The sequence below is a fragment of the Vidua chalybeata genome, chromosome 3 (genome assembly GCF_026979565.1).
Source record: "Vidua chalybeata isolate OUT-0048 chromosome 3, bVidCha1 merged haplotype, whole genome shotgun sequence".
In the NCBI taxonomy this organism is placed as follows: domain Eukaryota; kingdom Metazoa; phylum Chordata; class Aves; order Passeriformes; family Viduidae; genus Vidua; species Vidua chalybeata.
Genome location: NC_071532.1, coordinates 34,855,732 through 34,870,718, shown reverse-complemented (window position 1 = coordinate 34,870,718; position 14,987 = coordinate 34,855,732). Strand labels below are relative to the sequence as shown.

The following is a 14,987-nucleotide window of genomic DNA, read 5'->3' as shown; positions in this document are numbered from 1 at the left end:
CTTCTGCAGATTTGGCTATAATTTTGTCCCACCTTTGAAAAACTCAGCAGCAGTGTTTGCACACAGAAATGGTGATTGTTCTTTTTAATGTGTTTCCAGGGTTTAGTAACTGTGGAAGATGAACAAGCATGGATGGCATCTTACAAATATGTAGGTGCCACAACCAATATACATCCATATTTATCAACAATGGTCAACTATGCTCAACCTGTAAAATTTCAAGGTTTCGATGTAGCAGAAGGTAACATTAAAGGTTGAATGAAATACAAGTATTTGCTTAACCTAGGTAGTTTTTTTTAATCTCTACATTTCCTGAATTTAGAAATAAAGGTGTAATACTTTTATAGTTTAATGACCATCGTCAGTATGTTTGTGGACCTGTTTCCTTGAATGTGAAGTTAGCATGTTATTCCATTAGTCATCCACACGGAGTCACTAAATTACTGGGAGAATATGAAGCTGTTGAGGTTGGTTCTCTTCCTCGGGCCTTTCCAGCTGAAATGCTTTTTTTAAATTCATCTCTCTCTGCAGCAAGGTGAGCACAGCTGTCACAGTGGGCAGCAGTGAGCTGATACTGCACATCAGACAATTTATCATGTTTGCCTTATCTACCACACAACTCAGGCTCTGAGTAACAATGTCCTAAACAAAAAAGGAAAATGTTGTTGATTTCCCAAGGAGGGAAACAGAGAAGCGAGTCAGAAATACTATGAAATTTCTCATAACTGTAATTTGATTCTATGAAATTTCTCATCGCTGTAATTTGATTCTATGAAATTTCTTATCACTATAATTTGATTCTATGAGTAATAGATAATGGGGAAAGAGACCAAAACCTGCTGTGTCCTGGTGTTATAGTGCATGGTTTTGAGTTGTGATTTGTCATTACAGAAGTGTTTTAAAATGTCTTCTCTTTTCTTTCTAGAACGTAACATTCACCATAACATGTCCTCTTTCAACGAATCAGTTGGACTAGGGTATTTGAAGACTCATGCCATTGAGTTTGTGAAGTATCCTTTCACCTCCTCATCCCACTTTTCTACCAGTCCTAAAATAAAGCAGTGCACCTTTCTAGGTTTAGTGTTGCATGTCTACAAAGGAGAAAGGGAAGTACCTCACGGAAGGAGAAATAGTGAGATTAACAGAAGAGGAGTGTTTTGATGTTGAACTGGTGAAGATACCAGGCCATGCCTCTACATTTCTATGATGGTTTTGTTTGATTTTCCTTGATGAATTCTCTAGTTACAATAAGCGACAAATGAGTCGGATATACCCAAAGGGAGGCCGTGTGGATTCCAGTAATTACATGCCTCAAATTTTCTGGAACGCTGGCTGCCAGATGGTCTCACTGAACTATCAGACCCCAGGTAGGCAGCAACGACCAGTGAACCTCAATCCTAAAGAATGGCTTGGGCAGTAACTCTCAGACAGATGCCATGGATTTGCTTCTGGCATTTCTGGAGGAAACAGACATATGGCTAAATAATACAGCGGGGTGGAATCACGGGAGCGTAAGAAAAGGAGCAATAAAAACAGCCACGCACAGAAGGAAAATTCAGTCCCCTTTTATGGAAAAATAATGGAGTACTGCATCTTCCTACAGAAATGGTTTTTATTTATAAAAAGTGTTAATTAGAGGGAAATCAGTGCTTGCACAAAACACAGCTCTGGCACAGTTGGGTGCATGTCTGCAGAGCAAAGATGGAGTGCACAGATAAAGATGGTAAAAAGTAATGACTGTGTGACAAATGCATTTCTAGACCAGTTGTTGTGAAGTGTTAGGAGTCATGTGCTCAGGTCTGAGATCCAAGCTGAGACAATGATGTCAGGGAATGGAAATGCCTCTCCAGAGTGTGATCTGAGAGGAGATGTACTGTTCCTGTTCACTGAAGGTGTGAGTATAGCAGGGCAGGCTTTTTGTTGTTTCAATTGGGTTTTTTAATTCATCTAGGTATATCTTCAGTCATATATATAACAGACCCATTTCCCATTGCCTGTTTCTGGCTGTGGCAGTGCTTTTGTGCTCACTTCCCCCTCCCTGAACAGTGTCTTTGGTACAGTAGTGGTACTGCAGTACTGTGGTACTTGGTCATCCCCTGAGTTCTGTCCTGCAAAGCTGTGCAGATACTTGGTCATCCCACTCTTCTTGGTCATCCTCTGAGTTCTGTCCTGCAAAGCTGTGCCCCAGGTTCACCAGCTGAGGAAGCAGGAGAAGGGATACACTGGAATATGCTGCTTGTAGAGCACTCTACTGGACATGCCAGGGAGGCTGGAGCAGAAATGCAAGCCTCACTCTGCTCTCAGCACTACCTCTGTGCACTGCATGTCATTCCCAACCCCTTCATATTCCACATTAAGAGTAGTAGTTGTCTAAGTGGAAGTGAGCAACTTTCCTGTGTTCCTCTTCTGTGATCCAGCTGTGCTGTCAAGATGAAGATGGTTGAGGAAATAAAAGTTATAGCTGCCCAGTAACTTCAGTAATAACTGGTATGGGCATATGACAATCTTGCATTTTGTATATAGAGCACCAGCAGAATAGATTTTGTTCCCTTTGAAGGTACAGTCAGTTGGGCAAGAGAAATACCTGTTTTGTTGCTAAACCAGGAAATTATATTCTTGTGTAAATAGAAAGCTGAAGGAAAACATGTCATTTTTCACAAAGTTTGGGAGAGGGTTGGATGAGAGGGAGGTTGCTACATGTTTCTGATATGTCTTCCCATATAAGTACTCTAACAGTGCACTCACTAAAACTCACATGCTTTTAAATGTTGAAACTTGCTTTTAAATGTTGAAACTAAGCAATGCTGCTGTGATCTTTGTGGTTTCTTGGTGTGGTATTTTATTCAACTAAGTTCACAGAAAACCAGTGGAATATGCACCTCACCTTCTTTGAGATATCAGGCTACAGACAGCTTCATCAGAGGTGGTTGCCATTGTGATGGAATACATTCTTCAAGGATGTTTCCTCTAGTATATTTTTTATTCTCAGGTTATTTGCACTGTTAAAGCTCCTGCATCCCTCTGTTATTCAAAGTGATCTGCAAAAATGTGGACATCTGCACTGTAGATACCAGAAATTAGATGATTGAAATCCCATCCCAGACACTTGACATGTCCACAGTTGTTACTTCCCTGCCAGCCAAGTGTGTTTGAATTCAGGGAAAGACTTTTTCCTAAGCACAGCATGGACTTCAGCGTACTTGGTAAAGCTGTTACTCCCGTGAAAAAATATGAAGTTTTCCTGTTGCTTCCTTTTACTTCTTAGATGTGGGGTTTTTATGCATTAAATTTATCTTTTGTTTAAACCTATTATTCTGGAAAAAGTCTTATTTTCTGATCTAGTTCATTATCTGCATTATTCAGCAGGAAAGTTAGTAAATTTTCTCTCTTGGCAGATTTAGCAATGCAATTGAATCAAGGAAAATTTGAGTACAATGGATCATGTGGGTGAGTGATATGATTTAAACTGTTGTCACTGTGTATCAGAGTCCTTTACTAAGGTTTTAATAAGATTTTGTCACTGTTAATTATGTGTTACAAAAGGAAAATGGGATTCTAGGTGAAGAGTAGAAATCAGCAGAGTTCAGGGAGAATTATCCCCCAGAAGGAGATATTCTAATAAATATGCTTTTAATTTTGCCCAGTTTTTAAATGAGATCCAAAACACATTGTGTTCATATTATGAAGACCATGAATACTGTCCACAGTTATTCAAATACATCTCCGCCTTCTGCTCTCAGCCTTTCTTTGAAGATATGCTTCAGAATGGAATTGCACAGTTCACAGAATTGCCAAATTTACTTGGACAAGTGGAATCTGAATACATAGTGAACATTATTTTTAATGTTCTTGCTTGTGATTTTTGCATGACAAAGGATGTTCAAGGGATGCTGATAGATTTTTCTCAAATGCTGAGCATAGACCTTAATAGAATAGACTGATCATTAGCACCAGGAGAAAAGGAGAAGTTTAATGAATCACAGGAAATGACAGTCCAGAAACATGTCAGAATCTGCAAACTCTTCCTGGGAAGGAACTACTCTTTTACTACTGCAGATCTTACTCAGAAAGTCTGAGTAGATGGAGCTTAGTAAAATTGCTCACTTGCAGAATGGGCACACAGTGCTTGGCTGTTCCACGCCTTTAATACAGTTGTGAGCACTCTAGAAGAGGCTCTTGGCTTTGACAAAGGTGCACTCTCTGCAATTTCAATCAAAACAACAAGAATAGAAGAAAACCAAAGCTTTCTTATGGCAGAGAAACCAAAGAAACCAAAGCTTTCTTTTGGTTCCTTTCCTGTTGGACTCACCAGCTTAGTAAAAGAGTACCTGCTTACTTTTGCCAAATTCTCTGAAGGACTAAATTCCTGGATTCTTACTTCGGTGTTTTGATAATAATGTAGTGGGAATGCATGGTAATGTTTTGATATGCATTGTAAATATGGTAGTGTTTCAGTCACAGGAGGGAAATGAAAAACTGAGCACTTCCTCCTGCCTGGACTCCTCTTTTCTTAGATTTGCAGCTTTCATGCTGATGAAGCAAGATCATTTCAGCATTTTTTATTTCAGCAGGCTGAAAACAGAGGCTAAGGATAGTTAGTTCCCTTCTGCCCCAACCTGTTTTAAATTAACAAAATATTAAGAAATCCATTTTCTAATGGAAGAAAAACATTTTTAATAGAAGACAAAGAAGTAATATTACTTCCAAACAGAAACCATTTTATTTTAAAATGGGTAAAAACATTGAAATTCTTTCCACTGGAATTTTTTTAACATTTTTTAACCTCTGAATTCTGTCTAGGCCTTTATCATATTGTGTACCAGTGATTGACTAGAGAGACTAAGGGTGGATAAAAATTCATTTTCTAGCAGCTTTTTCTGTCAGGGTTGTAGAATTAGCAAGATTTTTCTAGTTGCACATTTTCTTCCATCAGTGGAAGAGAATGTCTGTAATGTGCAGCCTTTCTGCAGTGATCAACTGCTGTTTCATTTTGATGGCAAAATCCTTGGGTTTTGGTGCACCAGAACACAAATTGGCTTCATTGATATGTTGATGCAGTGTGAGGTCCTCAGGGAGGTATTGTGATTGTTACTGTGGTGGTACCTTTCATGCTGCTATAATTAACAATCTGTCAGCACTGACATTATCAGTTGTTTCCCCCAGGGTTTCATAACCACAATGAAAAAAAACAGCTTCAAGCTGAAATTTAGTGTATAAGTCTGGAACGGTAAGGAACTGCTTCATCTGGAAAAATAAAATTGAAAAATCCCTCTGTGCTTTTCCAAAGTGTTAAAGTATTAAAACAAATGAGAGCATCTGTGTTTTATTACATGGTAACTGCCTGTATTTTTAAACTGTATTATTCAGTTGTTTTGAAATGTCCTTGATTATATTACATTTATTTTTATCTTAAAATCCCAGATTGATTTCATCTCTCAGTAGCTGGTAATTCAAATTGAAAATTAGTGTTTATCTGTGTTCCAGACAACAGTAATACTTTCTTTTACTTCCTCACACTTGCAGCTGGATGAGTCTGTATTTTACACTGCTGTAGGACAGCTCATTGTTTAAATGCAGAACATCCATTTCATATGTATTTAATACAATTTTAATTTCTAATCAAGAATAATTTTCTCTTTTTTTTTTCCCCTTGAAATAAGGTATCTACTAAAGCCAGATTTCATGCGACGGCCAGACAGGACGTTTGACCCGTTCTCTGAAACTCCTGTAGATGGTGTTATTGCTGCAACGTGTTCTGTACAGGTAAAACAGCAACAGACAGCTGGCATCACATCCAAAAGCACATTTAAAATCACCAGAAATTGGATATATGCACTAAATGTGCTTGGACTGGATAGACTTCAGCAAATTGTTTCCTTTTTTTTTTTTTAATGTTGCTGGCTAAGATGCCTTTGTTTCCTTGATCTGAGTGCAATATGATAGAATTGGAAATGATGTGTTATTGCACATGGTGGTGTTCTGACAACCTTGGTGGTGTTTTTGAAATACGTGGGCCCACACAAATGGATAAAGGAGTGACGTTCCTTCCCATGCACAGTATGATATTGCACAGCATCACTCTTCACCATGGAGCAGGGAGGAGTCTAGGCACACACAGACAGGATATTTTCAAAATGAATGGAGAAAAATGGTTGGTGTGAGGCAGGCCCTTACTTTGGAGTTATCCATGAGTAATGAAGTCCATAAAACTCCCGTTGTAGTTCTACAGCATGGTTAGGTACCAAGTTCTGTGAGAGGCTGATGATTGTAAAACCTGTTTGGTGAGCAAAAGACTTCAGCTTTCATTTAGCATTTTCCATGGGCTGCATTTAAATTTCACACCCTTGCTGGCCAAGCATTCCTCATGCATTCTAGATGTTGAACTAAGTTCTATTTGTACCTCTAGTAGAATAAGCATGTTTTATTTAAGTTTTTCTTAAATGGTAATCAAAGCACTTTCCTTCCAAGAAGGAAGTGGGGTCAGATGGTTCCTAGGCCATGTATTTTGACATTTACTTTTCTATTATGACTAAAACTAGTAGAAAATTACATAAAAATTTTGTAATTAAGGAGTTGAGTGGAGCAAAATCCAGCAATGATAGTCCTCAGCCACATAACTTTTCAGATCTGTTATCCAGAGTGCTCCCCAGAAGGATGTTAGGTCATGGAAACAACAGGATTTGGAATGAGCTTAAGTCTGTGAAATCATGTTTCAGTTTTTTTCTTCCCTCCTTGATTGTAGTAATGAAAACATTAGCTGTATTTTTAAGTAATAGATCATCTTAGTGAAATAAAAATTTTCCCTGGAGTAATCACCTGCTGTGGCTAGATTAATCTTGACTTGGAGTGAAATGGCAACAAATCTTCATATCTCTAATGATACTGAGGAATCGTGTGGGTTTTTAGTTTTTTCACTTTTTAAGCATCCTGCACTTTCCAGACACTTAATATGGAGTCAGACTGGCACATGATTAGTTTCAAACCTTCACCTAAGTGAAAGTAGACAATAGTTTCCTTTACCTCTTGTGATCAAGATGTATCATAGAAAAAAGTGCCTCTGAACAGAGTGTTAGAAGTTGTGGAATAGCAGTGCCAGATCTGGTCGTTCCATTCAGTGTTTTCTTACAGTGAATACATCTGTGAGACACTGGCTGGTAATACCACTTCAGATGAAGGTTGTATTTCTATATCTGATCATAGAAGCTTTTCCAAAGAGGTGCAGTTTGAAATACACTGTTTGCACACAAGGAGCTAAACTCATCTGTCAGCTATAAACCATTTTTCAGTAAGAAATAACCACCATTTCCAATATCCTTCCTCTACACTGCTTTTCTTTGCTCTGTTGCTGTGTTGCAGGTGATATCTGGGCAGTTCTTGTCAGACAAGAAGATTGGGACCTACGTGGAGGTGGACATGTACGGGCTGCCCACGGACACGATCCGCAAGGAGTTCCGTACACGCATGGTGATGAACAACGGCCTGAACCCTGTGTACAACGAGGAGTCCTTTGTCTTCAGGAAGGTAGGATGTGGCATCTCTGCAGAGCACAGCCTGTGCTTTGCTCATGCCCATGAGCTACCCTGCCCTCCTGAGCCAGCCCTCCCTGCTTCAGCCTGCCTGCTCACATGGATGAGTGCTGCTCCATGGAAAAGGGTTTGTAGGGCCCCTGTTTACTGCCGTAAACAATGGAAAGCTGAAGTCAGCTTTCAAGAGGTTGCTTGGTTTTGGTTTGTTTTGGTTCTGTTTTTTTCTTAATTTTGCTTTGGTTTTATTTTTCTAACAGATAACCTTTGTAGCTATCACATGATATTTTTTTTGTTGTTTTTGTTTCCATTTGGCTTTTTCCTCCCTTTTGCTTCCTCCTCCCACTTGGAGGTAGCCACCTCCTCTGTGACCATGCCTGTGTTCAAGGTATGCAGTCTGCTCAGAATGAGCCCCGCTGGTGGACACCATCATTCCCTGGAGATTTCTTCTTCCCTGCCCTGGCAGTGGCTGCTATCTTGCACTGTTCCTTCAGCCCAGAGGGCAGGTGAGATGCTGCATCCAAAGCTAAGGTCAATGTCATTACATGGAAAAGTTGGAAGGGTGCTGTGTTCCTCAGGCGTGTTGCCAGCTCCCTCCTTCAGTAGTCCATGTGCATCATGTACCTTCTTCTTTTTTTTTTTTTTTCCAATACTGAAAGAAAAAACAACCCTTTTTTTTCTTGGCATGGGGGATTTAAAGAGAGAGACCATTTGTCCGTGTTCAGTTTTTGTCTCTCAGTCTTTATATATATATGATACACACACACATATATATATATATTTATTTTATTTTTCTTCTGTTGCCTGGAGTTTCATCCAGACTACATGTGTTACAGTGCTGTCTTGGATAACATCTGTTTTGCTTACACCTGTTTTGTTGTCATGCAGAATTGTTGCTCTTTTATTCCAAAGTCCAGACTTCTAGTCCAAATTTCAGACATTTTTCTGAGTGGTGATAACTCATCACACTTGGGTATATTACACACTTAATCTGCCTTCTTAACAGCATAGCCAGTTTTTAAGAGAAATTTTGTTGATGCAAGAGTTTTTTCTGAGCTCACATTCTGGAACGAATGTGACTTCAGGTGCTGTTCTCTGTGTGTGAGGAGGCACAGGGAAGATGCTTATGTACAAGCAATTTGGCTGCCCATGGCTTGCTGGCCATATGACCAGCATCTGCTGCTGTCTGATTTCTTATATCAAAAGGGCCATACATTCAAGGGTGCACCCCTGTGCAGCCTGTGTGTTGGGACATGGGTACAGAGGCTGAGGCCAATATTTTTCATTACTACTCTCCAGTGAGCAATCCCATGAACACATGCTCTCTTGAGCTTGTAGGTCAGCCAAGAGATTGTTTTTCTTCACGTCAGGCCCTTATCATAGCTTAGCACTGTAATCAGCATACCCTGAAGATCAAGCAGGTGGGTGGCAGGAACACAGCAGGAAGGATTCCTCCAGCTGGAGATACTGAAGGCACGGGGTGCACAGTGCTAAAACATCATGAGAGGATGGAAGTGTCTAGCAGGATACCACTGAACTGATTAATGCAGAGGGAACAATAAACTCAGTCCCTACTTCTGGTCCCTGGCAAATCTGTGTCAAAGATCATCATGTAATGGAAGATGTGCTGATCTGTGACCTGTAGGGGAGAGATCTTACCTGCCCTGCTTGGGTTGCAGTGTTCTTCTCAGGCTGATGCTTAACCCTACACAGTTGTTCTCAGGTACTGTGTTTGATTGTTCTTCTGTCATGTTTTCTCATATTTATTTTAATTAAAATAAAGTTTCAGTCGCTCTGACCTGGGTTCTGTGTTGTCCCTCTGTTATGTAAGGGGAGGAGGGAGTAGGTGCTGGTGGTGACCTGTGCTGGGAGTGCTAAAATGTAGTTGAGTAGAGCAGGATGTCTATGAACTGCTCACATGGGTTCAGAGACCAAAAGCAGCCTTTATTTTGTGCTCCTCAAGACTGAGAATGGAAGTGGCAGGGGCAAGGTCTGAGGGAGAAGGCAGACACAGTTTACAGTTTACTTTTGTCCCACAGGAGATGGTGAGTAGCACCAGGTAGGGAAGGAGTGGGAAGTCTTTCCCAGTGTGTGGTAGGGGTGGGCTGGCAGAGGAGTTGCACCTCTGTTAGTCTGCCTCCTCCTCACTGCTGCAGGCACAGAGGCAGCACTTCTGCTGCAGGGAGGGCAGGGGATCTCTTTGTTCCTGTCCTGGTCAGCCCAGCTGGGGACTGACAGGTGCAGGAGGCTGCAGTATCCCTGTTCCCATGTGTGCCTTGAACCCCCACGTCCTGAGTGCAGCACACCCACCTCTGCTGGCAGCACAGCATTTCAGCAGCTCAGACATCCCCAGCAGCCTGTGCTTGCACTCTCCTGGCCCTTTTGGATGCATCCCAAATCCCATCTTTCTGTCATAATTCCTCCTGATCCAGCACTACCTGCCCTTTGATTGCTGCTGTATCTGTCATTTCTCATGCAGTATTTACTTGCCTTCTTATCACTGCCACCAGTCTTCAGTAATGAAAAATAAATACACAAAATATTTAGCTGGTGTAACTGTGAGCTGCAGGATTTACATAACCTGAAATCTACCCGTTATTTAGGGTGAAAAAAAGCTTTTCTATGAAAGATTTAATTTTGAAAACTGGGGTTTGCAGGGAATAACCTGATCTTACAGTGCTGATAGTTTCTGGCATCCAGAGTTCACACACGGGAGGCGGGAAGGGAGCTGCTGTGTCAGTGCCATTAAATGTCTGTGTTTTGTGGCTTTCCAGGTTATCCTCCCTGACCTTGCTGTCCTGAGAATAGCAGTGTATGATGACAATAATAAGCTGATTGGTCAGAGGATCCTGCCTCTGGATGGGCTGCAAGCAGGTTACAGACACATTTCCCTCCGGAATGAGGGCAACAAACCCCTTTCTCTTCCAACGGTTTTCTGCAACATTGTGCTTAAAACTTACGTGCCTGATGGATTTGGAGGTGAGATCAGCCTTTGTCTCGGTGTGCTATGGCTCTTGAGTGTTGGTGTGCAAGTCCTGAATGCTCCAGGGTCACTGTGCCAGCCAGAAGCACATGTGCAGTGCTGGAGGATGGAAAGATTCAGTATTTCTAACTTTCTGTATCTCCTTGGAATCTCTGGGTATTGAGAGAAGGAATCTGCTTTTTGACCAAGGGCCTGCCTCAGTGTTGATGATAAAAGCATCAATGTAATAAAATGAGAAAATAATGTGGAAAATAAGCTACTACTACTTAGCTCAATTTGATTGTTGACAATTTAAAGTCTTTTTTTTTTTATTACATATTGTGTGACATAAATATCTGTAAGGTTAGGATGATGTACTTTATCTATATTGATTGGCCTGCAAATATAAAATAATACATGCAGAAATATAGGTTCTTTTCAAACAAAAACAATTCTATATTCTTGGGAATATTGGCATATTTTTGGAAATGGCCAGTGAAATAATTCAGCATTGAGAACATCTCTGCATTTTTCTCTCCCGATTGTACATGTCTTTAGTGTGGTTTAATTGTTTTTTGGGTTCTCAGGAAAGTTAATTTAATGTGAGCCATATCCATGATCATGTTGGCAGAGCTGTGGTCATTTATACTTAGCAGTGGCAAATTTCCACACATGTGTGGGAGCAAAGAGCTGAGAATAATCATTACACCACTAAAATCTGTGTAATGCTTGAGTTCCCCTGACAGAAAGGGCTTCCTCACCCCAGATGAAATTTGCTTGTGCATTGGACAATACATAAAGCATTTAAAACTGTAGAGTAGGAATTGCACAAAATGCTAGTGCTCTGACTCTACAGCAATTACCTCAGGAGTTACTGATGAAAGATATTGATCAAACCAATGTTTTTCTCTTCACAAAGCCCATTTCAAACTTGCTGCCATGCAAAGAATGGCTGCACTTCTCTGAGTGTGATTTCTATAGTAGAAACTGAGGAAGGGAAGGTTGACCTAACCGATCCTTAAGTCTGTGTTGGCTGGTGCTTATCCAGGCTTTAAAAAATTAACAGGCTGAGACTTCAGTAACAACATTTCATGGAAAAAAGGTGTTACAGGAGCATTTGTGTTGTTCACATGTGAAATCCTGGTTTCTGGCAAGTCAGCGGGAGTTTTGCCACAGGCCTTGTAGCACCACCATGCCATTATGCAGCACGTTTCATCCACAGTATTTAACTGCAGGGACTTTGACTCAAGAGAAATGTAAGCTTCTCCCTAAACTTGAAATTCTCAAGGGTAATTGAACCATCAGTCTAAGAGACATATTTAAGTGTGCCCTTTAATTCTTACCTGTACTGAAGCTTTTGGCAGCAAATGACTCAGTTTAAATATTTTCTCAACTAAGGACATGCTTCTGATTTGGGATTGATGTTCTATGACACCAGACTTTTTCTAAGAATAGAATTTAAATTTAGCACTGAGTTTGATGTGGCTTCAGCTGCTGAGTGTGCTGGACCCATAAGGAGCAAATATTTGTTTAATTTATTTTTTAAACTGCATTCTGCACGTGCAGAAGTGAAAGGCTAGTTTTCCAAAGAGAATTTCAACACCAGTTTAGAATTTGCAAATTGTGTGCTACAGTGTCAGTAGCGCTGTAGGTGGTTTGTTTGATAGAAAACGTTGCTACCCCTAAGTAACAGTGTTGTTACAGTAAAATGGGGAGGGCTGGTGGTTGTAGTTTACTGTCAGCAGTGGCAAAAGCAGCCTCCATATGAGCAGGAGCTAAATGAGCTCAATTCTAGTTCTCCTCTCCCTTCCCAGATAGGCTGGATGTGCCTCATGTATTTTCCTCCTTGGTATGGAACAGCAGCATGGTGAACACCTGGGAGATAACTTCTGACACTCAGGTGGAATCATTAGTATTCTGCTGGCATGTGGTTTTTAATTACTTATCATCTATAGTGAACTTCTCATTGTTTTATGAGCTATCATTAGGATCTCCATGGTTGTTTTAGCAAACCTGTAGGAAGGTAGAGCTCAAGTCAGTAGCTGCCTACTTTCTTTTTTCTTTCTTTTTTCTTTCTTTTTTCTTTCTTTTTTGTTTTTTTAACCTGTATGAGTAAGATTTTTAAATGTGCCCCGAATAATAACTAGAACGGGTGATGCATTGCAGGCTTTAAAAGATGTGGTTTTCTTATTTTATTTTATAGTTTTGTAATTTCTTGTGGTTTATTTGCATCAGCCCCTCTGTTCCCAATAAAAGCACAATAATGGCACAAATTGATGCAAATGAAGCAGCATTCTCCAAAGAGAAGCTTCTATTCTGGAAATCTGTAGTGAGTAAGCCTGGCTGTCAGGTTAGTGGTTGGTGCCCTCTGTAATGCACTCTTCCAAAGATTCTCAGAGTTTTGTATTTAACTGCAGTTCTCCCACAGAATGCTGCTCCCCACCCCCAGCTCACCTCCCTGGGGAGAAAGGGGAGCATAAGCAGAGGACAGGGATGAGTCACCTCCCCTCAGAAGTGCTGAGCCTTTGGGGATGTGCTGGTGTGGTTCCTTGCACAGCCCACAGAGGTCCTGCTCTCCCAAACACGTTAGGCATTTTTACCTAGCAGCTCCTGATAATCAGCTTCAGTTTCCAAGTGATGCACAGTGCTGGCAGGGTAGCCCTGGGTTTTCACTGAAATGTGTGTGCCAAGGACAAAAGGACATCCTTAATGAATTAGGGAGAGGAGAAACAGTCCGTGCTCAGCCACAAGCCATTGCCATGGCTAAAAAGAAATCCTACATGGCTTTTGTCTGTGTGAAATAAGTTTCACGAGACATCAGTGGGTCACAGCAGTTACTGGAGATGACCTATTCGTGTAGATAAACAGATCTCAAGGGTAATTCTAAGTGTTTAATACAACTTTTGTGGGAATGGGAGGCCTGTCTGAGCTGTGGCTTCAGAGGAACATTCCATAGAACAACTCAGGTTGGGAGGGAGATGATAAAGCCCAGCCCTTACTTTGAACAAGAAGTTTCTTGCCAAACCTCTTGATGGGTTGGATATTTTCTCTTTTTTTTTTTTTTTTTTTTTTTTTCCTGACCGTTGGAGTTAAGCACAGGAAGAGATTATTTGATATGCAGGTAAAAAACTCCTGTAACTTTGTCATGCTGTGAACCTGTGCTTGCACATTTATCTCTGCACTGGAAAACAGATTCAGTAATCTGTCTGGTACCCAGAGCTGTGGTACCACAGGTGGTACTGTGTCGTGTGCAAGATTCAGATGCTGGTCATGCCTAGAAAAGCCATCTCACAGCCTGTCATGTCCCAGACATGGAATATCACAAAGGCTACTGAGAATAGATTGCTTTAATTCACCTGAAACTGCTCTTTAGCTAGGAAATATAATGGCATTTTCTGCAATTCCCTGCAGTCCCAAGTCAGTCAGCACCCCTCAACCAAGGGACAAAGTTAGTGCTTTGTGGTTCAGGAGATCCCATCCTGGTCTCAAATTCTACAGTCAGTAACTGGGAGGAAGTTAGAGCAGTCTGACAGAGTCACTGGGTTTTTCCTAAATAAGGTACCTGGATTACCAAGGTGCATTATGAATTGTTCCATGTTCCAGGTGCTGCAGAAATAAGCACTTTCAGTCCTGCCAAATTCATTGCAGAAAGCTGGACTCCTGTTGCAAGCCATGTCTCATAATAACAGGGATAGAATAAAACTTTTGTAAAATACTAATTTCCAGATGGCTTCGAAACTCACAAAAAGTTGATTTTTTTTTTTTCTTACAGATATCGTGGATGCTTTATCAGATCCAAAGAAATTTTTGTCTATCACAGAAAAAAGAGCAGACCAAATGAGAGCTATGGGTATTGAAACAGTAAGTAAAATCAATGACAAGCACAACCCACTTCTGTCCATACTGTGTTCTTTATTTAAAGTGAACTGGTCCTTCTCCAATCCATGCACCTTATCACTTCTCATTTTCAAATATAAGCTTCTTTGTCAGGCTTATGTCATTTACTGAAATACTGACTGGCTTTTCATGGATCACATTAATACATCCTTTAGGAGAAGAGAATTTAATAAATGAGGACCAAATTGTATTTTAGTAAGTAGCTACTTGGAATAGGTTACAAATGCTTTACTATAGCATTGTTTGAAAATATGTTGCAATTTCATTATGTTTAAAGTAAGCCATTCAGAAATTTCCCCAGCTTTTTACGCTACAGGTGAAAAGAACAATCAATTTATTATGATGTTTCTTTCAGAGTGATATAGCTGATGTACCAAATGACACTTCCAAGAATGAAAAGAAAGGAAAAGCCAATAATCCCAAAGCCAATGTAACACCTCAGAGCAGCTCTGAGCTTCGACCCAGCACCACCGCAGGCTTTGGGTCTGGCACCGACGCTAAGAAAGGTACTCAAAAATCCCTCCCTCTGCTCTGGTTCACAAAGCCACACAGGAACACTCATCATTCAGGTTTAATTCTGGAGTTATATTCATTCTTATCATTTT

The 14,987-nt window shown here is 40.6% G+C and overlaps 1 protein-coding gene across 3 annotated transcripts in view; it reads left to right on the top strand.

Moving 5' to 3' along the window:
* Positions 1–14,987, top strand: part of PLCB4 (phospholipase C beta 4) — a 166,678-nt gene that overhangs the window by 121,548 nt on the left and 30,143 nt on the right. For all 3 annotated transcript variants that reach the window (XM_053937646.1, XM_053937645.1, XM_053937644.1), the window contains 9 exons: positions 100–241; positions 926–1,010; positions 1,243–1,367; positions 3,396–3,447; positions 5,661–5,763; positions 7,357–7,521; positions 10,298–10,502; positions 14,258–14,346; positions 14,738–14,888. In XM_053937646.1, the coding sequence (XP_053793621.1) occupies positions 100–241; positions 926–1,010; positions 1,243–1,367; positions 3,396–3,447; positions 5,661–5,763; positions 7,357–7,521; positions 10,298–10,502; positions 14,258–14,346; positions 14,738–14,888 (1,117 nt within the window). The remainder of the gene's footprint in view (positions 1–99; positions 242–925; positions 1,011–1,242; positions 1,368–3,395; positions 3,448–5,660; positions 5,764–7,356; positions 7,522–10,297; positions 10,503–14,257; positions 14,347–14,737; positions 14,889–14,987) is intronic.